This window comes from Nerophis lumbriciformis, linkage group LG24, assembly GCF_033978685.3.
Source record: "Nerophis lumbriciformis linkage group LG24, RoL_Nlum_v2.1, whole genome shotgun sequence".
Lineage (NCBI taxonomy): Eukaryota > Metazoa > Chordata > Actinopteri > Syngnathiformes > Syngnathidae > Nerophis > Nerophis lumbriciformis.
In genome coordinates, this window is record NC_084571.2 from 17,074,231 (window position 1) to 17,097,922 (window position 23,692).

Below are 23,692 nucleotides of genomic sequence, written 5' to 3' on the forward strand. Positions count from 1 at the left end.
TGTTGCCTTCAAGCTACAGCCGCACTGTGAGAGAGTTGGGGGGATTCCGACGACTTTGAACGCAGCATCAGCAGCATCAGTCTTCCTGCTCGGGAGCATCGATGAAGTGAGTGAGTTGGGGGGATTCCGACAACCCTGAACGCTGCAGCCGCCGTCAGTCTTCCTGCTCGGGAGCATCGATTAATTGAGCGAGTTGGGGGCATTCCGATGACTTTGAATGTAGCATCAGTCTTCCTGTTCGGGAGCATCGATGAAGTGAGCGAGTTGTGGGGGATTCCGAAGACTTTGAACACAGCTTCAGTCTTCCTGCTCGGGAGCATCGATGAAGTGAGCGAGTTGGGGGATTCAGACGACCCTGAACGCAGTTCCCCGTCAGTCTTTCTACTCGGGAGCATCGATGAAGTGAGCGAGTGGGGGGGATTCCGACGACTTTGAACGCAGCAGCCGCCGTCAGTCTTCCTGCTCGGGAGCATCGATGAAGTGAGAGTTGGGGGGATTCCGACGACATTGAACGCAGCAGCCGCCGTCAGTCTTCCTGCCCGGGAGCATCGATTAAGTGAGCGAGTTGGGGGGATTCCGACTACTTTGAACGTAGCATCAGTCTTCCTGCTCGATGAAGTTCTGTCCAAGATGGCGGACTTCCTGCCGTCCCGCGCCGTCTTATCCGCGTGTTTCCCGCACTGCCTGCTCAGCAGCGGGGAGGCCGAGCAGCTGCAGAGGTCCAAGGAGATAGACAAGTGTCTTCTGCGGGACAAGAGCTACGTGAAGCGGCTAGTTAAAATCCTGCTCCTGGGAGCGGGCGAGAGCGGCAAGTCGACTTTCCTCAAGCAGATGCGGATCATCCACGGCCGCGACTTCGAGCAGAGAGCCAAGGAAGACTTCAGAGACACCATTTATAGCAACGTTATTAAAGGTCAGTGTTGTTCTCTTTCAACTCGCTTATTGTCACGTGACGTCAACATAGCGCTCAACATGTCACCCCTATTCACACACGTGACTTCTTCCCGGAAGTGGTGGTCAACCCAGCCAAGATGGCTGTTGTGCTATGTCAGGCAGGGGTGTCAAAGTAATTTTAGATGGGGGGCCGCATGGAGAAAAATCTACTCCCAAGTGGGCAAAACTGATAAAATCACGGCATGATAACCTAAAAACTAGAACATTCCCGCAGAAATTTTGATGGGCCCTGGAACTCTGGAAGCCACCTTACTTATTAGATGGTGCCGAGTGTCTGAATCCGGGAGTTTTGGGTGTCACTGTCCAAAAAGCCTAAAACAGTAGCATGTTTTAATACAAATGCTAACACTTAGCATGTGTGCTAACAATAGCATGATAACAGTCAGGCCGATGGCACTCGCCTCACTCCGATGGCCATGGAACCGAAACCAAATATTGGACGTTAAAGCACCGAGCTACGTGAAAGTAAGGCAGAGATACAAAAGGAGGTAATGTTGCCTATTTTTTTGGTGCGTACCCATTCTAGTGGCCCATTATTTTTCGTTTATTTATGAATAGCGTTGCCATGGTAACACGAAATGGTCCCAATTTAAAGTAACGCCATCGGCGCGAACAACCCCTTTCCGATGGTTCATCTCGTATTAAGTGTAAGAGAAACGTGCGGAACAAGAACAATAACGTTTGAAGTATGAGCAACAATAATATGGGCTGCAGTGTTTCCCCCAGAAATATTGTTGGTTAAGGTGGTGACTCTCCAGGGGAGGGGACCGGGGAAAGGGGTGGGTGGGTGTAAGGATCGGTGTAACTCAGCCTGTCGCCATCACGTCTCCACCTCGTCGCTGCCACCACAGCCTGGGGGGCAATAGATTACAGACTGCGGTGAACTAGGCTGGCTTCGTCGCGTGAAGAAGCCTACAACTTTTGGTTGTGTTTTCCGCTCCATTTTCTGAATGGGGATATACGATATGTATCTCGATATTTTTTCCGTAAAGTAAAAACAAAACAGTCCTAGTTACCTGAGATACTAAGTACGTCATTATTATGACTTAGTAATTCACTAAGTCAAAATAATGACAAAATGATGGCTTACTAAGTCAAAATAATGACTTACAAAGTCAAATTAACGACTTACTGTAAGTAAGCATTTGCAATAAGCGTTTGAAAAAAAGAGTTAAAAGTGGGGCCACATGCTGACATATGTTCAACTCATCATGCTTAATTTATTACAGCATTTGGGAAGCCTGTAGTTGATATTTATTATGTAAATGCTTTATTTTTATCAACATGTGATAGCAGGGACCCTGCCATTCAAAACTAGGCTGCTACATTACTAATGATTAATGTAACTATAGCTGAAAAAATAGTACAATAGCAATAGGAGAGACTATTCATCCCTGAACACCATGGAGTTCATGTAGGCTTTATGATGCAGTTACATTATTATATCAACTATCAGAGACAGCTTTAGGAAACTCTTCTTTTAACATAATGTCCTTTTTTGCTGCTTCAACACAGCTCAATCAACACAGAAAAAGGTAAAGTGAAATAACTTAGTTGTTAACTGTAGGTCAATAATGCTTGGCTTTCTCTCAGACAGACAGGGATTTGCTGTCCGTAACACACACAGCACAGTGAGCTAACGTTACGCTAAAAGCTAATTAGCTTTCATCTCAAGGACTGCGAGCGAGCTGAGCTGCCGCTTATGTTTCCAGAACGTCAACTGGCTCATAGTGATGTTACTAGTAGTTGACTTGGAAGTGTTTATTATAATTTGGGGAGAGTCCGCTGCATTATGCTCACCTGCTAAACACTTTTCTGCTCACTCCACCGTCTCTCCTCTCTGACTGCCTGGGCACTGACTACATGCGCTCTGAATACGCACTGCTGATTGGCTCTTACATGCGCTCTGAATACGCACTGCTGATTGGCTGTTACCGCTCTGCGTGTAACCAATCAGATGGTTCTGTGGGTGGGACAATGCTGGGTGCTGCAGAGACGTACTGACAGAGGCAGAGGCAGAACTAAGCGGAGCAGCTTGTTAAGATTTTAGTTTTGGCGGTGGCTCTTTGTTGTTATGGCGGTCGCCTTAACAAGAAATAAAAAAAGTTTTTTTATTTTTTTATTTTTTTTATTAAATCAACAACAACAACAAATATACACTTACAATTAGTGCACCAACACATATAGATCAATAAAGTCTGCAGGGATGCAGTCCGTAAGCACACATGATTGTATTTTTTTTATGACAAAAAAAATTATAATAATAATACCCCCCCTTCCCCCCTCGGTTATGTCAGCCAAAACGTTTTCTAAACTCAAGCGTATTTAGAGGAGCGTTGTTGTGCAGTGTATGATCTGTGACGTAAATACGCTGTGCAACACCTAAACAGTTTGTGCGAAACGTGAGCTTTAGGCCATGTCCACACGAACACGGAGAGTTTCAAAAAGACATATTTGGAGTTAAAACAATGTCCATCCACACAAGTGTAGTTTCAAAAATGTCTATGTCTACACACAAACACACACACCTGCTGTCATGCACTTTTTGTCCAGTCAGAAGCCTGAAAAAAGCAGCAATATCTGACTTGGTGCAGCATTACACTTCCTATTGTTTTTATTTTGATATACTTTAGTTGTACAATGACACGTAAATTATCTTTAAAAGCAGCCTACACATACACACAGAATCTATATATATATATATATATATATATATATATATATATATATATATATATTAGGGCTGCAACTAACGATTAATTTGATAATCGATCAATCTGTCGATTATTTCTTCGATTATATCACTATATCCATTTAATGATGGGTATAGTGATATAGTACATGTGTAATGAAGTGTATATAGTATTTAACATCAGTACACATTACAATGAATATATAGTACATGTGTAATGAAATATATATAGTATTTAACATCAGTACAGACTACAATGAATATATAGTACATGTGTAATGAAGTATATATAGTATTTAACATCAGTACACACTACAATGAATATATAGTACATGTGTAATGAAGTATATATAGTATTTAACATCAGTACACACTACAAGGAGGACGCTACATTATGTTTTTTTTGTTGCTTGGTCACTTTTTGCGTGCGAGCAGGGTCACGCCCGGCTCACGGACGCAAGACACGTAAGTTAACTTCATGATTTGTGGTTAAACAAGGACTAAAAACATAAAATAATGTTGCACCTTTCCTATGACACAGAGCAAAAAGTCTTGCTGGTCAAAGTTGTTCCATCAGGTGGAGGTTCCACAACCATCATATCCAAACAGCTGACTGTCATTAGTGCAGGCGGGAGTGCCACTAAGCACATTTTGATGTGTCTTTTTATTCATGTTGAGTGAAAATAGCAGCATGTTTACATTCAAACATACATTAAGTCCTCTTATAATGTGTTTAAAGGCAGCAAGGCAGTGTTGTTCGAGTTTGGAAGTGACATTATACAACCTTGACGTCATCACAAGCCTCCGTCTGTGTCGTGCACACGCATATGCTGAGTGGAGAGTTTTGGATCTCTACACTTTGGCCAGCGTTTCTAAAAGTTTGCCTTTTTAAAGACAAAAGTAAGTTCCTTTCACTGGAACTAAGGGGCCAAGCCTAATTCCTGATAAAATGAAAACTGCTCTTATTGTTTTTATTTTTCATACCAAGAATATAGTTTTATTTTAACTTTCTCAGGGAATATTACTTTTGAACTAATTTTATATATATATATGTGTTTTCATCTCCAACATGTTATGATGGTGGTTTCCTACCGGTCGGACGTGCCCTAAACACCTCCCTAAGGAGGCGTTCGGGTGGCATCCTGACCAGATGCCCGAACCACCTCATCTGGCTCCGCTCCATGTGGAGGAGCAGCGGCTTTACGCTGAGCTCCTCCCGAATGACAGATAGTCTCACCCTATCTCTAAGGGAGAGCCCCGCCACCCGGCGGAGGAAACTCATTTTGGCCGCTTGTACCCATGATCTTGTCCTTTCGGTCATAACCTAAAGGTCATGACCATAGGTGAGGATGGGAACGTCGATCGACCGGTAAATTGAGAGCTTTGCCTTCCGGCTCAGCTCCTTCTTCCCCACAACGGATCGATACAGCGTCCGCATTACTGAAGACGCCACACCGATCTGCCTGTCGATCTCACGATCCACTCTCCCCTCCCTCGTGAACAAGACTCCAAGGTGCTTGAACTCCTCCACTTGGAGAAGGGTCTCCTCCCCAACACGGAGATGGCATTCCACCCTTTTCCGGGCGAGAACCATGGACTCAGACTTGGAGGTGCTGATTCTCATCCCAGTCGCTTCACACTCGGCTGCTAACCGATCCAGTGAGAGCTGAAGATCCTGGCCAGATGAAGCCATCAGGACCACATCATCTGCAAAAATCAGAGACCTAATCCTGCAGCCACCAAACCGGATCCCCTCAACGCCTTGACTGCGCCTAGAAATTCTGGCCATAAAAGTTATGAACAGAATCAGTGACAATGGGCAGCCTTGGCGGAGTCCAACCCTCACTGGAAACGTGTCTGACTTACTGCCGGCAATGCGGACCAAGCTCTGACACTGATCATACAGGAAGCGGACCGCCACAATCAGACAGTCCGATACCCCATACTCTCTGAGTACTCCCCACAGGACTTCCCGAGGGACACGGTCGATTGCCTTCTCCAAGTCCACAAAGCACACTGGTCCTCCTGAATCCGAGGTTCGACTATCCGGCGTAGCCTCCTCTCCAGTACACCTGGATAGACCTCACCGGGAAGGCTGAGGAGTGTGATCCCACGATAGTTAGAACACACCCTCCGGTTCCCCTTCTTAAAGAGAGGAACCACCACCCCGGTCTGCCAATCCAGAGGTACCGCCCCCGATGTCCACGCGATGCTGCAGAGTCTTGTCAACCAAGACAGCCCCACAGCATCCAGAGCCTTAAGGAACTCCGGGCGGATCTCATCTACCCCCGGGGCCTTGCCACAGAGGAGCTTTTTAACTACCTCAGCAAGCTCAGCCCCAGAAATAGGAGAGCCCACCACAGATTCCCCTGGCACTGCTTCCTCATAGGAAGACGTGTCGGTGGGATTGAGGAGGTCTTCGATGTATTCCCTCCACCGATCCACAATATCTGCAGTCGAGGTCAGCAGAACACCATCCTCACCATACACGGTGTTGACAGTGCACTGCTTCCCCTCCCTGAGGCGGCGGATGGTGGTCCAGAATCGCTTCGAAGCAGTCCGGAAGTCGTTTGCAATGGCTTCCCCGAACTCCTCCCATGTCCCGAGTTTTTGCCTTTTTGACCACTGAAGCCGCTTGGCCTGTCGGTCGGTAACTGTCCGCTGCCTCAGGAGTCCTATAAGCCAATAGGACTCCTTCAGCTTGACGGCATCCCTCACCGCCGGTGTCCACCAACGGGTTCTAGGATTACCGCCACGACAGGCACCAATTACCTAGCGGCCACAGCTCAAATCAGCCGCCTCGACAATAGAGGTTCGGAACATGGTCCACTCGGACTCAATGTCCACCACCTCCCTCGTGACATGTTCAAAGTTCTTCCAGAGGTGGGAATTGAAACTCTCTTTGACAGGAGACTCTGCCAGACTTTCCCAGGAAACCCTCACAATGCGTTTGGGCCTGCCAGGTCTGTCCGGCATCCTACCCACCATCGCAGCCAACTCACCACCAGGTGGTGATCAGTAGAAAGCTCCGCCCCTCTCTTTACCCGAGTGTCCAAAACATGAGGCCGCAACTACAAAGTCGATCATGGAACTGCGGCCGCGGGTGTCCTGGCGCCAAGTGCACATATGGACACCCTTATGTTTGAACATGGTGTTCGTTATGGACAATCTGTGACGGGCACAAAAGTCCAATAACAAAACACCACTCGGGTTCAGATCCGGGCGGTCATTCTTCTCAATCACGCCTCTCCAGGTTTCACTGTCGTTGCCAATATGAGCGTTGAAGTCCCCCAGTAGAACGAGGGAATCACACGGGGAGCACTCTCCAGTACTCCCTCGAGTGAATCCAAAAAGGGTGGGTACTCTGAGAAAAGGGTGGGTACTCTGAGCTGCCGTTTTGCGCGTGAGCGCAAACAACAGTCAGGACACCCCCCCCAACACTCCAACGTGCAGGCTCTGAGCCGGGGGGAAACAAGAATTGCCACCCCAGCCCGTCGCCTCTCACTGCAGAGTGGAAGAGAGTCCAGCCCCTCTCGAGAGAACTGGTTCCTGAGCCCTTGCTGTGCGTCGAAGTGAGTCCGACTATATCTCGCCGGAACTTCTCCACCTCGCGCACTAGCTCAGGCTCCTTCTCCCCCAGCGAGGTGACGTTCCACGTCCCAACAGCTGGCTTCTGTAGCCGAGCATCGGACCGCCAAGTGCCCTGCCTTTGGCTTCCGCCCAGCTCACATTGCACCCGACCTCTATGGCCCCTGCTATGGGTGGTGAGCCTATTGGAGGGGGGACCCACGTTGCCTCTTCGGGCTGTGCCCGGCTCGACCGGCCACCAGGCGCTCGCCATCGTGCCCCACCTCCGGGACTGGCTCCAGAGGGGGGCCCCGGTGACCCGCGTACGGGCGAGGGAAATCTGAACCCTTCGTTTTTATTTTTCATGGAGGTCTTCGATCTGCTCTTTGTCTGATCCCTCACCTCGGACCAGTTTGTCTCGGGAGACCCTACCAGGGGGTATAAAGCCCCCGGACAACATAGCTCCTAGGATCATTGGGACACGCAAACTCCTCTACCACGGTAGGTGGCAGCTCAGAGAGGAGGGGCACATCTTAACATGTATAATTAAACCTTAATTAAGCAAAAATATTGCTCCAGCCCGGCTGCACCAAATAATAATATGTATCCATTTAATAAAGTAAAAATACGAATAAAGCAACAAGAGAAGTATCCCACACTTCTCTTTTTTAAAGTAAATTTGTACAGCCGATATGGGCATCTACATCAACTGTATAATTTGCCTGAGAAGCTGGACAGGACAAAGCAAAAATATGATTTATTCGATTACTCGATTAATCGATTGGGATATTCGATACAATACTCGATTACTAAAATATTTGATAGCTGCAGCTCTAATGTACAGGCCTCAAATTTTATCTTTTAAAGGTCAAGGCAAGTGTTGCCTTAAAGGAGGGCTCATATTTTAGGGCACCGAGGGAAGTTAGAAGGGGCACCAAGGCAAACATTTTTTTTTTTTCGAGGCAGGAGATATATACCGGTATGTATATATATATATACATATATATATATTAGGGCTGTGAATCTTTGGGTGTCCCACGATTCGATTCAATATCGATTCTTGGGGTCACGATTCGATTCAAAATCGATTTTTTACATTCTACATATACATTCACTGTACAAACACATATACACATTCTGTACATATACATTCATTGTACAAACACATATACACATTCTGTACATATACAAGTACATATGCATACTTACACTCTTGCACATAATCACGTTTCATCAAACATATATTAACGTTGTTGCCCTAGGGTAAACTGGGTATAACACATGGCACACTGACAAAGCTTAACCTATTTTTACTATAACAATCTACAAGGTTAATGTAGGTTGCTTCTCTTTCTCCCCCTCCATTTTTATGCATTCTTTCGTATGTCAAGTTATCATTACGTACCGTATTTTCCGCACTATAAGCCGCCCCGGGTTATTAGCCGCACCTTCAATGAATGGCATATTTCAAAACTTTGTTCACCTATAAGCCGCCCCGGGTTATAAGCCGCACCTACGCTGCGCTAAAGGGAATGTCAAAAAAACAGTCAGATAGGTCAGTCAAACTTTAATAATATATTACAAACCAGCGTTTTAACAACTCCGTTCACCCCCAAAATGTAATGTGCAAATGTGCAATCACAAAAATAGTAACACTCAAAATAGTGCAGAGCAATAGCAACAATAACAACTCAACGTTGCTCGAACGTTAATGTCACACAACACACAAAATAAACATTTAAAGCTCACTTTCTGAAGTTATTCCTGATCCATAAATCCCTCGAATTCTTCTTCGGTGTCTGAATTAAAAAGTTGGGCGAATACGGCATCCAAAATGGCCGGCTCCGTCTCGTCGAAGTCATCAGAGTAAGTGTCGCTGTTGTTGTCCAGCAGTTCCATGAATCCTGCCTTCCGGAAAGCTCGGACCACAGTTGAGACCGATATATCCGCTCAGGCATTTACAATCCACTGGCAGATGTTGGCGTATGTCGTCCGGCGCTGTCTCCCTGTCTTAGTGGCGCAGGTCATCTTGTTGCTTCCTCCACCTACGCACCATTGATTCATTTATGTTCAATTCTCTTGCTGCTGCTCTATTTCCGTGTTCTACTGCGTGACTTATTGCTTTGAGTTTGAATTCTGCGTTGTACGCGTGTCTCTTAATAGGAGCCATTTTGTGGTCTTTACTGATGTAAACACACAAATGAAATGAAACGTAATATCCGCGCGCTTCTTCTTCTACGGGGGCGGGTGGTTGCTTACAGTAGAAGAAGAAGCGCTTCCTCTTCTATGGGGGCGGGTGCTTACCTTGGCGGTTGCTTACCGTAGAAGAAGAAGCGCTTCCTCTTCTACGGGGAAAAAAGATGGCGGCTGTTTACCGGAGTTGCGAGACCTAAACTTTATTAAAATGAATATTAATATTAATCCATATATAAGGCGCACCGGGTTATAAGCCGCACTGTCAGCTTTTGAGAAAATTTGTGGTTTTTAGGTGCGGCTTATAGTGCGGAAAATACGGTATATGTATTGTTGCACTTGAACAACTGTATTGTTGATAATAAAGGTAAAGTATTGGTAGTGTTCTTTATCAATAGCGCTATTTCTATTGGTATTTGTATTGATCCATTTGTAGTGTAATAATGCCCATTGTCATTTCTGTATTATTTTTTATTTTTCGCTAACTGCTTATTTGCTATTACTTTTACCATCATATTTGTACATGTCGTATTTGCTGATGTTGCTCTATTGTTGTTGTTGTTGTTGTTGTTGTTTGCTGTTGTTGTTTTTGTCTCTCTGTCTAATCCCCCTCTTGTCCGCACAATTTCCCCCTCTGTCTTCTTTTTTTCTCTTTCTATCCCCTCCTGCTCCGGCCTGGCTGCACTAAATGATAATATAAATACATTTAATAAAGTCAAATACAAATAAGGCAACAAGAGAAGTATCCTACACTTCTCTTTTGTAAAGTAAATCTGAACAGCCGACATGGGCGTCTACATCAACTATATGATTTGCCTGAGAAGCTGGACAGGACATTAAAAAAAAAAATCGATTTTTTATTTTTTTATTTTTTTATTTTTTTTTCTCAATTCAACACGACTCTCGATTCAAAAACGATTATTTCCCGATTCAAAACGATTCTCTATTCATTCAATACATAGGATTTCAGCAGGATCTACCCCAGTCTGCTGACATGCAAACAGAGTAGTAGATTTTTGTAAAAAGCTTTTATAATTGTAAAGGACAATGTTTTATCAACTGATTGCAATAATGTAAATTTGTTTTAACTATTAAATGAACTAAAAATATGACTTATTTTGTCTTTGTGAAAATATTGGACACAGTGTGTTGTCAAGCTTCTGAGATGCGATGCAAGTGTAAGCCACTGTGACACTATTGTTCTTTTTTTTTTTTTTTTTTATAAATGTCTAATGATAATGTCAATGAGGGATTTTTAATCACTGCTATGTTGAAATTGTAACTAATATTGATACTGTTGTTGATAATATTCATTTTGTTTCACTACTTTTGGTTTGTTCTGTGTCGTGTTTGTGTCTCCTCTCAATTGCTCTGTTTATTGCAGTTCTGAGTGTTGCTGGTTCGGGTTTGGTTTTGGAATTGGATTGCATTGTTATGGTATTGCTGTGTATTGTTTTGTTTGATTGATTAATTACAAAAAAATTCAAAATAAAAATAAACATTTTTTAAAATAAATTTAAAATAAAAAAAATTGATTTAAAAAAAATTAGAATCGATTCTGAATTGCACAACGTGAGAATCGCAATTCGAATCTATTTTTTCCCACACCCCTAATATATATATATATATATATATATATATATATATATATATATATATATATATATTAGTTTTAAATTTTGGCCCGATCTGTATTTGAGTTTGACACCCCTGAGCTAAGACAATATAAGTCATATGGTAAAATGCATTTTTAGACAATATGATTTACCTGAGCGGCTAGGAGACACCAAAAAATGGATTAAAAAAGACAGATTTAAAATAATAATAAATAAAAAATTCCCGGAGCCAAGCGCTTGGTTTAACCTCATTTTCCCTCGCTTGCCGCCATGCGTTTAAGAGACACTGCCGTGTTTAGATGGAGAAAAGTGTGGACAATATTGTCCCCACACCAAAAGTAAATAGCGAAGGAGAAAATTATTTGATGTTTTGCAGCAAGTGATGTGTGGTGAACGTTTTCATGTCACTAAGGTGTTACTTCAAAAACCTTCATGTGACACCACATCATTGTGTTAATGTTTTATTGTGTACCGGTATTGTTAATTCCTATATGACATATTTCTGCTCAAACTCTTAATGGATCTGTCCCGATACAGCATCTACATATACATATACATGTACATCACTTAAAAAATTGTAATCAAATAAAAGCTCTCTCTATCAAAATGTAAAAAATAGCACTACATGCTCCCATCTGTTGAAAAGCTCTATGGAGATGATGATTTCATGTTCCAGCATGATCTGGCACCTGCCCACAGTGCCAAAACCACCAGTAACTGGTGTACTGACCATGGCATTACTGTCCTCGATTGGCCTGCCAACTCCCCTGACCTGAACCCAATAGAGAATTTGTGGGGTATTGTGAAGAAGAAGCTGAAAGACACCAGACCCAATAATGCAAATGAGCTAAAGGCCGCTATTGAAGCATCCTGGGCATCCATAACACCTTGGCAATGCCACAGGCTGATTGCCTCCATGCCACGCCGCATTGATGCAGTAATCCGTGCAAAAGGATTCCCAACCAAGTACTGAGTGCATTTATTGACATTTTCAAATGTTTGATTTTGTTTTGCTGTTATAAATCTTTTTTTTACTTGGTCTGAGGAAATATTCTAATTTTTTTAGTTAGGATTTTTGAGTTTTCTTAAGCTGTATGCCATAATCAGCAATATTGAAATATTAAAAGGCTTGCAATATTTCAGTTGATGTGTAATGAATCCAGAATGTATGACGTTTTTGTTTTTTTTAATTGCATTTCAGAAAAAAATAACTTTATCACAATATTCAAATTTTCTGAGACAGTCCTGTGTGTATATATATATATATATATATATATATATATATATATATATATATATAATGATGCAAAAGGAGGGCAGAGTGTGTGTGTGGAAGGAGTACTAGCAGTTTTTCCAGGTTGTTAGGTCTGAGAACCGAAGAATCCAAAGTGAAATATTTGCTGCCACACCCCTCGGGTCTGAAGCCTCATGTTAACCATGGTGTACATCTGTTGTAGGTATTCGAGTGTTAGTGGATGCTCGAGAAAAGCTCCACATCCCATGGGGCAACTTGTCCAACCAGCGCCATGGAGACATATTGATGGCCTTCGACACGCGGTCTATGGTGGCCCATGGCCATGGTCTGGTGCAGCCTAAGGTTTTTCAGCACTACCTGCCATCCATCCGGGACCTGTGGACTGACCAGGGAATTCAGACCGCTTATGACCGTCGCAGAGAATTCCAGTTGGTAAGTGTCTTTGTCTGTCGTGGTGACGAAGGAGCTGAGCCGGAAGGTGAAGCTCTCAATTGTAAATGTTCTAGTTGATCTATGTTCCCATTCTTACCTGTGGTCATGATCTTTGGGTTGTGACCTAAAGGACCAGATCACAGGTACAAGATCTACGTCCCTATCCTCACCTATGATCATAATCTTTGGGTTGTGACCTAAAGGACCAGATCATGGGTACAACATCTACGTCCCTATCCTCACCTATGGTCATGAGTTTTTAAGTTATGACCTAAATGACCAGATCAAGGGTACAAGATCTATTTACCCATCCTCACCTATGGTCATGATCTTTGGGTCGTGACCTAAAGGACCAGATCACGGGTACAAGATCTATGTTCCCATCCTCACCTTTGGTCATGATCTTTGGGTCATGACCAAAGGACAAGATCACAGGTACAAGATCTACGTTCCCATCCTCACCTATGGTCATGATCTTTGGGTTGTGACCTATAGGACCAGATCATGGGTACAAGATCTACGTCCCTATCCTCACCTATGGTCATGATCTTTGGGTTGTGACCTAAAGGATCAGATCACGGGTACAAGATCTACGTCCCTATCCTCACCTATGGTCATGAGCTTTTAAGTTATGACCTAAAGGACCAGATCAAGGGTACAAGATCTATCTTCCCATCCTCACCTATGGTCATGATCTTTGGGTCGTGACCTAAAGGACCAGATCACGGGTACAAGATCTATGTTCCCATCCTCACCTATGGTCATGATCTTTGGGTTGTGACCTAAAGGACCAGGTCACAGGTAGAAGATCTACGTCCATATCCTCACCTATGGTCATGATCTTTGGGTTGTGACCTAAAGGACCAGATCACGGGTACAAGATCTACGTCCCTATCTTCACCTATGGTCATGATCTTTGGGTCGTGACCTAAAGGACCAGATCATGGGGACAATATCTACGTCCTTATCCTCACCTATGGTCATGATCTTTGGGTCGTGACCTAAAAGACCAGATCACGGGTACAAGATCTACGTCCCTATCCTCACCTAAGGTCATGATCTTTGGGTCGTGACCTAAAGGACCAGATCACAGGTACAAGATCTACATTCCCATCCTCACCTATGGTCATGATCTTTGGGTTGTGACCTAAAGGACCAGATCACGGGTACAAGATCTACGACCCTATCCTCACCTATGGTCATGATCTTTGGGTTGTGACCTAAAGGACCAGATCACGGGTACAAGATCTACGACCCTATCTTCACCTATGGTCATGAGCTTTTAAGTTATGACCTAAAGGACCAGATCAAGGGTACAATATCTACGTTCCCATCTTCACCTATGGTCATGATCTTTGGGTCGGGACCTATAGGACCAGATCACAGGTACAAGATCTATGTTCTCATCCTTACCTATGGTCATGAGCTTTGGGTCGTGACCTAAAGGACCAGATCACGGGTACAAGATCTACGTCCCTATCCTCACCTATGGTCATCATCTTTGGGCCGTGACCTAAAAGACCAGATCACGGATATAAGATCTATATTCCCATCCTCACCTATGGTCATGATCTTTGGGTCGTGACCTAAAGGACCAGATCACAGGTACAAGATCTATGTTCCCATCCTCACCTATGGTCATGATCTTTGGGTCGTGACCTAAAAGACCATATCACGGATACAAGATCTACATCCCTATCCTCACCTATGGTCATGAGATTTTAAGTTATGACCTAAAGGACCAGATCAAGGGTACAATATCTATCTTCCCATCCTCACCTATGGTCATGAGCTTTTAAGTTATGACCTAAAGGACCAGATCATGGGTACAAGGTCCACATCCCAGACATGCTGACTATGGTGTTCGTCTTGCTTACATGCGGGTTTGGCAGCGCAGTTTTTGGTGCTCAAAGTCTTTTTCCTGTGGTCAAGTTTTCAGTCCATCACTTGTCAATAGTGTGCAAACAATATCATACTGCTAATGTTTGATGTTCCTGTGCTTTGGATCTGATGCCAGTTTTTCCCATGGTCACAAACACACCGTCCGTGCCTGAAAGGTGATTGGTGGAGAATGAGGAAGTGTTGTTGTGTGTCCGGCGGGGAAGCCAAGACTCAAAGAGGCAAAAGTGTTTTCATTGGAGGTAAAACCTGATGCATACGTCTTGTTGTTTGTCATAAGATTGGTAATACAAGTTAAAATAGCCTCAGATTTTGCGTGATTCTACAATATATTATATTACTTTTATTGTTTTCAAGTACAACAAATATTTTTAAGGTGTGGTGGTATTAAAAATGCAGCATTCAGTTACATTAAAGGCAAACCCTGTTTATGGAATATATGAATATATCTTTGGATATATATGGAATATATGAATATATCTTTGGATGTATATGGAATATGTGAATATATATTTGGATTTATATGGAATATGTGAATATATATTTGGATTTATATGGAATATATGAATATATATTTGGATGTATATGAAATATATGAATATATATTTGGATGTACTGTATATGGAATATATGAATATATATTTGGATGTATATGGAATATATAAATATATCTTTGGATGTATATGGAATATATGATTATATATTTGAATGTATATGAATATATATTTGGATGTATATGGAATATATGAATATATCTTTGGATGTATATGGAATATATGAATATATTTTTGGATGTATATGGAATATATGAATATATATTTGGATGTACATGAATATATATTTGGATGTACAGTATATGGAATATATATTTGGATCATGAAGAAATGGCGATTGTTGAAGGACCAGAATTAGTTTCCATGTGAGTGTAAAAATAAATGTAAAGTAGATCCTCTCCTCTACTAAACAGCCAACAAGATGACAGATATATGACACTATATACATCCATTCATACTTTATAGTACTTTACTTTCACTTAAAAACACTCTTTTGAAGGTGTTGCCACTTTTATTTTATTTTGTAGTAGTAGCGACTTCCTCACGGTCAACTTCCTTTGTTTTCACTTTATCGAAGTGTGCGTGCAAGTGACGTGGAGGACACATTTGGCCCACAATGGATCCACATTGGATCCACATAGGGGCCCACATTGGATCCACATTGGGACCACATTGGATCCACATTGGGACCACATTGAGGCCCATATTGGATCCACATTGGGGCCCACATTGGGGCCACAAGAAATCCACATTGGGGCCCACATTGGATCCACATTGGGACAACAATGGATCCACATTGGGCCCACATTGGATCCACATTGGGGCCACAATGGATCCACATTGGGACAACAATGGATCCACATTGGGACAACAATGGATCCACATTGGGCCCACATTGGATCCACATTGGGGCCACAATGGATCCACATTGGAACAACATTGGGGCCCACATTGGATCCACATTGGGGCCACATTGGATCCACATTAGGACTACATTGGAGCCACATTGGGACCCCATTGGATCCACATTGGGGCCTGTCAGGTTCACACTGGAGTCTGATAAATAACATATTGTACTTGCAGTGTAAACAGTCAGCTGGAAAAAATCAGATCTAAAAAAAAAATCTGATTTGGAGTGTAAACGTAGTCTTAGTCTGATTCCTCAAATAGTTTGGCACTAAAGAAGCCTCCTAGTACCCATGGAAACACCTTCATCCATCATGTTGGCTTTTTGAAAGTGGGACTAACACACTTGGATGATGCAGACCTCTGGAGGGTATGACACATCCATCCATCCATCCATTTCCTACCGCTTGTCCCTTTCGGGATCAGCACGCATGCACCGCTCTAGAACTGGAGTGTATGACGCATGCACCGCTCTAGAACTGGAGTGTATGACACATGCACCGCTCTATAACTGGAGTGTATGACACATGCACCGCTCTAGAACTGGAGTGTATGACACATGCACCGCTCTATAACTGGAGTGTATGACACATGCACCGCTCTATAACTGGAGTGTATGACACATGCACCGCTCTAGAACTGGAGTGTATGACACATGCACCGCTCTAGAACTGGAGTGTATGACATGCACCGCTCTAGAACTGGAGTGTATGACATGCACCGCTTTAGGACTGGAGTGTATGACATGCACCGCTTTAGAACTGGAGTGTATGACACATGCACCGCTCTAGAACTGGAGTGTATGACGCATGCACCGCTCTAGAACTGGAGTGTATGACGCATGCACCGCTCTAGAACTGGAGTGTATGATGCATGCACCGCTCCAGAACTGGATTGTACGCTCTAGAACTGGAGTGTATGACACATGCACCGCTTTAGAACTGGAGTGTATGACGCATGCACCGCTCTAGAACTGGTGTGTATGACGCATAGTAGACTCATAATAAATTCATAAAAGAAGCGAGCTTCATGAATGTTTTTTGTGACCAACAAGTATGTGCTCCAATCACTCTATCACAAAAAAATAAGAGTTGTAGAAATGATTGGAATCTCAAGACAGCCATGACATGATGTTCTTTACAAGTCTATGTACACTTTTGACCACGACCGGATGGTCCAGTAAAATGTGTTATTGCAGGTTTGTCTGCTAATGATTCTTATCAACATGCATTTCCTAAAGGATGGACAACAAGGATACAACTTCCTGTTTCCCACTTCGTCTGATGAAAAACTAGTCTTTTACAGTCTTGTAATATTTGACACTTGGAAAGACAGCTGCAGGATTGTGTTCAAAATGAAATGATTTGGTCTGCGTCTCGTCCTCAGGGGGAGTCGGTCAGATATTTCCTGGACAATTTGGAAAAGCTTGGACAGTCGGTAAGTCTTCTGGTGCTGGTCTAGCAGATGATTGGTGCATTCATCCACATGATATTGGTGTGATAACAGAACTGCAGAAGTTTTTGGCTCCTTCTACACTAAGCCGGATAAGGTTATCCAGGGTAAATCACACTTAACCATATCCCTGCCCACACAACAATGCCACCGTATAAGACCCCCTTCCCCCTCCGTCCGCCGGCACAACGCGACCTGGTACACATGCGCGGCAAAATGTGCGCGTCATAGTCACCTCTGACCTGGAAGTGTATCCTTACCCTGTGTTTCAATGTAGACTATTGCCACTTTTCTTTGAACAGTAGACCTTGCTTGCCTCACCATCAGCAGCTGTTACACTATTGTAGTGAATCACACCTGAGCCATCATACATCAATCATATCTTTAATGGCTGTGTGAAAGTAAACAATGTGATAAAGAACATTGGCCACAATCAATCTAGGGATCTAGATATCTGGTCAGGACACTGGGCTTGTTGGCTGAAATTGACGGTCGTACTTGGCGGCCGCAACCACTTCATGGTTTCACAATAGTTATGGAGTACAAAACTAGACGTTGAGTAATCGTTCGACATACATGGCGGACAATATCTGATAGTCTGCTTTGCCAGTCCAAATGCATTCGCTGTTTTCCATAGTCTTCCCTCGTCCACGGGAGCCCGCATTCTTGTCTCTCTCCTCCGACAAATGGACCAAGTTTTTCGCTAGGTCGAGTCACAGCTGACCTGGACATTGGAAAGTTCTCTTGCCATTCCTCTGGCACAACACACTCCTTGACCAACATATCCCACCAGGCTGCTGTTCTTTCAGGCCTTATCCAAAACTCAACATTGCTATGTTGTCGTCTGAGATGTGTTGTATCCCAAATAGTTTCCTTCTCTGAAGGTATTCATGTGTGATTTCCACAAGCGTCTGTACATGTACAAGAAGGAGAAACACGGCAAGTCTGGATGACTCGCCTCCATATTTCCAGTGGTTACCTCCGTGTTACCGAACTGGTTGTTATGAAGCTGGCTGTGGCGCCTTCTTTCTGACGTCACTTCCTCTCCGAACTCAGTTTGTAAACGATGGATGAGTCCACACAAAGCTAAGAGTCAGACATTCAAGAAATAGACGGCGCACTTACCCGTGTAAAGAATGATCCAAGGAGGGGAACCTTAAAGGATGGTTTAGTGTGGCTGACACGGGGCTTAGGCTAACTAATTATTCCTTGAAGGAGTTATCCGGCTTAGTGTGGACATGGCCTTTCTTTCCTGTTGACGTCATATCAACAGGAAGTGAAAGACACATGAATCAATCTAAAAGGTTGACATTGGAAGAAGATAAACATCATATGCTGTGTTGAGGAAAGTAGTCTTAAGACAGACATCGCTCCAACTTGATCAAGACTAAGTCTGAGTTCTCTGTGCAGGACTACCTCCCCAGCCAGCAGGACATCCTCCTGGCCAGAAAACCCACCAAGGGCATTCACGAATACCACTTTGACATCAAGAATGTGCCTTTTAAAATGGTGGACGTGGGCGGTCAGCGTTCTGAGAGGCGACGGTGGTTTGAATGCTTCGACTCCGTCACGTCCATCCTCTTCCTTGTCTCCTCCTCTGAATATGACCAGGTGAGTCGCTCCAACTGTACTCTTAGACTGTGTCATGTTGTAGTCATGTTAGACATTAAGTTAGTTAAAGTACCAATGATTGTCACACACACACTAAGTGTGGTGAAATTTGTCCCATGCATTTGACCGGGAATCCTTTTTGGTGATTTAACCCCCAATTCCAACCCTTGATGCTGAGTGCCAAGCAGGGAGGTAATGGGTCCCATTTTTATAGTCTTTAGTATGACTCGGCCGGGGTTTGAACTCACAACCTACTGATCTCAGGGCGTACACTCTAACCACTAGGCCACTGAGTAGGCAGTAGACATGTGCATGTACGAGCCAGTCTACCCCACAGCAGGGTGCAAAGCCCCTTGTGAAATGTCTACCATATATGGATATGAAAGAAGGCAAGGTTGTTTTATAAATATGTCCGCCATGCCTTCGTGGTTGGAGTTCACATTTCTGAAATACACAACAAGAGGTACCAATAGGTAGGAAACGTTGCATATGTCCGTTTTTCTTCTGGTCCAGCAGCTTGATTGACACGATGGTCCAGCAGCTGGAGTTTAGAGTTTGGTCAGAAAATGTCCTCTCGTTCAAATAGAGACATAGGAAAGAAGTGGCTCATAAAGGTCATTCAAGTCAGGGGGAAAAACTAAATGGCTCCTAAAAATATCACTTTCATCATCTTGTGGAATACAATCGAACCATGCTCGTGTCTGCAGTGATCCCTTTGTAAAATGTTTGAGAAACTTTCTTTGATGAATGCCAGTATATTAGTAGTGTTTGAGAGCAGAACTATGCGTAAAGAAAGGACAAGAGATGGCATTAGTTGAATAAAGAGGAGTGATACTTCTAACACACAATCTTTGTGCCTCACTGACAACTCAGCCTGCGTTCAGTTGGATGAGACGACTAAACATTTATCTGGTGTTGATGTTATTGGAACACCAATAAAGTTTAGAGTTAATTGAAGGAGGAGTGAGCATCCCAGTAAAGAAAGTACAGACTTTATAAACAAGGTGTGACGAAGTTCCCGACACATCGCCTGCTGCATGCTAACTCTCAGTCCCAGCAGCTGACGGAAGGACGCGAGCTGCATTGAAACCGCAACATTAAATATTGTGCTCTTCACCTTACACCGAGACTCCACGGAAGTAGGAGCCATTGAAACCAAGCCGTTAGCTGGGAGGAACATTTTCAAAGCACAGTCCATGTTTTCCCAGTCTAACGGCTCTAGTGAGCATGCTCAGACGCTGCAGCGCTTCAGTATTCCGGAAGTTAGCCGTTGCCTAAAATGCATTAATAAATGACGGCTTTTATCGGTAATTAAACATTTAAACGGTGTTACTAACCGTCTGGAATTTGATCATTATAGCGTTTACCGTTACATCCCTAGTCTATTAACAAGTACAAAGTCAAGGGAAGTCACGGCATGTTCTTGTCGTAGATGCAGGTCCATTTTTTAGGGCATTACGGCAAGTCACAAGGGTGGTGACGGAAATTGCCGTGGTTAAATTTCAGCCCTGTACATAATAGTCATTATAAAGTACAACTCTGGTAGGCATACACTGAATCTTGATATGGCTAGCAAACTTTGCACCTATAGCCAAACCAGTGCTTCTCAAATATTGTCTGGTATGACCACCCCCCCTTAGGAAAAGAAAACCTTTTGCGCCCCCCCACTCTCCACTCTCCACTGTGACTATAAATATTATCATTTGTCTATAGAATTGTTTTAACATTGTAAGTTTATTAACATCAAAGGAAACAAGACAATGGTCTCCCAGTGTAGTTCCAGTGAAGTCATCATACGTTCCCCCTATTTGAGAAGGACTGAACTAAACAATATGAAGTTAAATACAAGTGCAGACATGATTTGTAGATGAGACTAATATTTGGTGCAGGAAATCAACTGCAAATAAATGTTTTTCTCATTAGCGTCACGATCACAGCAGCACTCGTTATGTCAATCAAATATGTTACTTAGTCATGCACCCGTTCATGATTAATGTCTGGACCCCTCAGACGTGCCTCTGTAAATACTGCGAGTGTCACATGACGCGATGATGAATGGTTTAAATCTTTTTTTTAAATGTATTTTTTAAGAGTGTAAAAATCCACTCCATCTCATTTTAAATAGTTTTTCACGATCGCTTTTATATTTGCCTCTAAACCTTTCAAAATAAGACTAAATCTGCACTGGTACAGGTAAATAAACAGTTGCCTAATGGGGCTTCCACCATCGTCTGGAAATCGTAAGTGCCTCTAGGTCACGTGATTGCAACTCAGCTATTCCGAGTTAGGAGCTTGGTCATGTGCTTGTATGTGTCTGGTAGGGATGGTACCGGTACTCACAGTACAAATTTTTGGTACTTTGCGTTGTTGTCCAAAGTCACTGCTGATGGTAAAGTACCTTACCTCCGTGCCACGACCAGGGTGACCGAGGTGCTCATCCCTGAGCTGCTCTTTGCGGACGATGCAGCCTTGTCATGGCCTCCAACACTCTCACGCGTGCAAGGAATTTGGACTGACCTTAAGAAAACCCAAGTCATGGTGCAGACACGTGGTCCGTCAACCGGCCACATGGAGGGGCACCTGAAACAACCCTTGTCTCACGGAGAACACCAAGCTGCACCAGGCCTACCAGGCCTGCGTCCTCAGCCCACTCCTCTACAGCAGCGAGACTTGGACCACCTACGCCAGGCTGGAGAGAACAGTTTCCACTTAAGGTGCCAAACACAGAAGTCGTGCAACAAGCTGGGTTGAGCAGCATCTTCACCATCCTCTGTGAGAGGCGCCCACGCTGGCTTGGTCGTGTCAGAAGGATGGAACCCAAAGGACCTACTGGAAGGCAACCACACCTTTGTTTGAAAGACACCTGTCACAACCTGGCTTCTTGGGAGTGCCTTGCTGCTGACCGTGCATCCTGGCGTTCAACGTTGAGGAGCGGTGTCAGGACATCTGGAGAGGCCAGAATAGTGGCCCTTGTGGAGAGGAGGACAAGACAGAAGAGAAGGGAGCACCAGCTGTACCAAGTCCACCGGAGACTGGTTGGTCTCTTTAGCCACTCTCGCAGGTGCCGATGAGATTTGAAACAGAGATAATCCATCGTCTCACGGGGAAGGATGGATGTCAAGAAGGATCATATCTCCAGGTGTTAATGGAAGATGGACATACCAATCATGACAATAATCTTGTTTGTATCATATCTCCAGGTGTTAATAGAAGATCGACATACCAATCATGACAATAATCTTGTGTGTATCATATCTCCAGGTGTTAATGGAAGATGGACATACCAATCATGACAATAATCTTGTGTGTATCATATCTCCAGGTGTTAATGGAAGATGGACATACCAATCATGACAATAATCTTGTGTGTATCATATCTCCAGGTGTTAATGGAAGATCGACATACCAATCGCCTGAGCGAGTCTCTCAACATCTTTGAGACCATCGTCAACAATCGAGTGTTCACCAACGTTTCCATTATCTTGTTCCTAAACAAGACGGACCTTCTGGAGAACAAGGTGAGGCAGGTGTCCATCAGAGACTATTTTCCAGAATTCTCAGGCGAACCTACAAGCCTGGCGGACGTCCAAGTCTTCTTGGTGGAGTGTTTTCGAAAGAAGCGCAGGGAGCAACAGCAGAAACCACTTTACCACCATTTCACCACCGCCATCAACACTGAGAACATCCGCCTGGTGTTCCGAGATGTTAAAGACACCATCTTGCATGACAACCTCAAGCAGCTCATGTTGCAGTGACACAGGAACATGACCAGGAACATGATGGTGCAAGTTGCTGATGTTTTCTTGTCCACCAGCCTGCAGGGGAACAGTCCATGTCCTCTAGTCCCTAATGGACATGTAGACTATGAAAGGAGGTCACCCTTTTCTCTAGTCCCTAATGGACATGTAGACTATGAAAGGAGGTTACCATGTCCTCTAGTCCCAAATGGACATGTAGACTATGAAAGGAGGTTACCATGTCCTCTAGTCCCAAATGGACATGTAGACTATGAAAGGAAGTCACCACTACTAGCAAACATTCCTGATCTTTGCCTTACTTAGCATATTAAGGAGCATACAATCCATCTTTCTTACACACACACACACGTACATTCATACACACACACACACATACATACAGACATACACACATACATACGTACATACACACATGGATACACACGCACAATGTGTGTTCAGTGTGAATGACATTTTTTAATGATGGATTCCTTTTCTACAAATGTATGTATTAGCATGTTTTAGTAACAAATGTACCACTTGTGTTCATGGACACTTCAGTGAGAACATCATCTTCATTCATTCCTTCACCCACCACTTTTACAACCATCTTTTATTTCCATGTCAATAAGATGCACTCTCACTCTTTACTACTGTGCAGACATATTGTCTTCTTTTCCTTTTCGCAACTACCAACGTATACCACATACGCCACTGTGCAACTACTTAACACCAACGTATACCACATACTTGGACTTAGACTTCCTTTTATTGTCATTCAAATGTGAACTTTACAGTACAGATAAGAAGGTTGCATTAGCTGC

General features: G+C 43.6%; 1 protein-coding gene across 2 annotated transcripts; it reads left to right on the forward strand.

Annotated features, from left to right (window-relative positions):
* On the forward strand, positions 1–23,518 carry gna13b (guanine nucleotide binding protein (G protein), alpha 13b). Of its 2 annotated transcripts, XR_012051148.1 has the most exons (6): positions 1–913; positions 12,480–12,709; positions 17,455–17,505; positions 18,931–19,131; positions 22,515–23,053; positions 23,102–23,518. XR_012051148.1 is itself a non-coding variant. In XM_061981697.2 (5 exons), exons 1-5 carry the CDS (start codon positions 631–633, stop codon positions 22,884–22,886), a joined length of 1,137 nt encoding a protein of 378 aa, XP_061837681.1. In that variant the 5' UTR covers positions 1–630; the 3' UTR covers positions 22,887–23,518. The 2 variants fall into 2 exon arrangements, 1 of the variants encoding a protein (XP_061837681.1); XM_061981697.2 differs by having other exon boundaries at positions 22,515–23,518.
* The last annotated feature ends 174 nt before the right edge of the window (positions 23,519–23,692 follow it).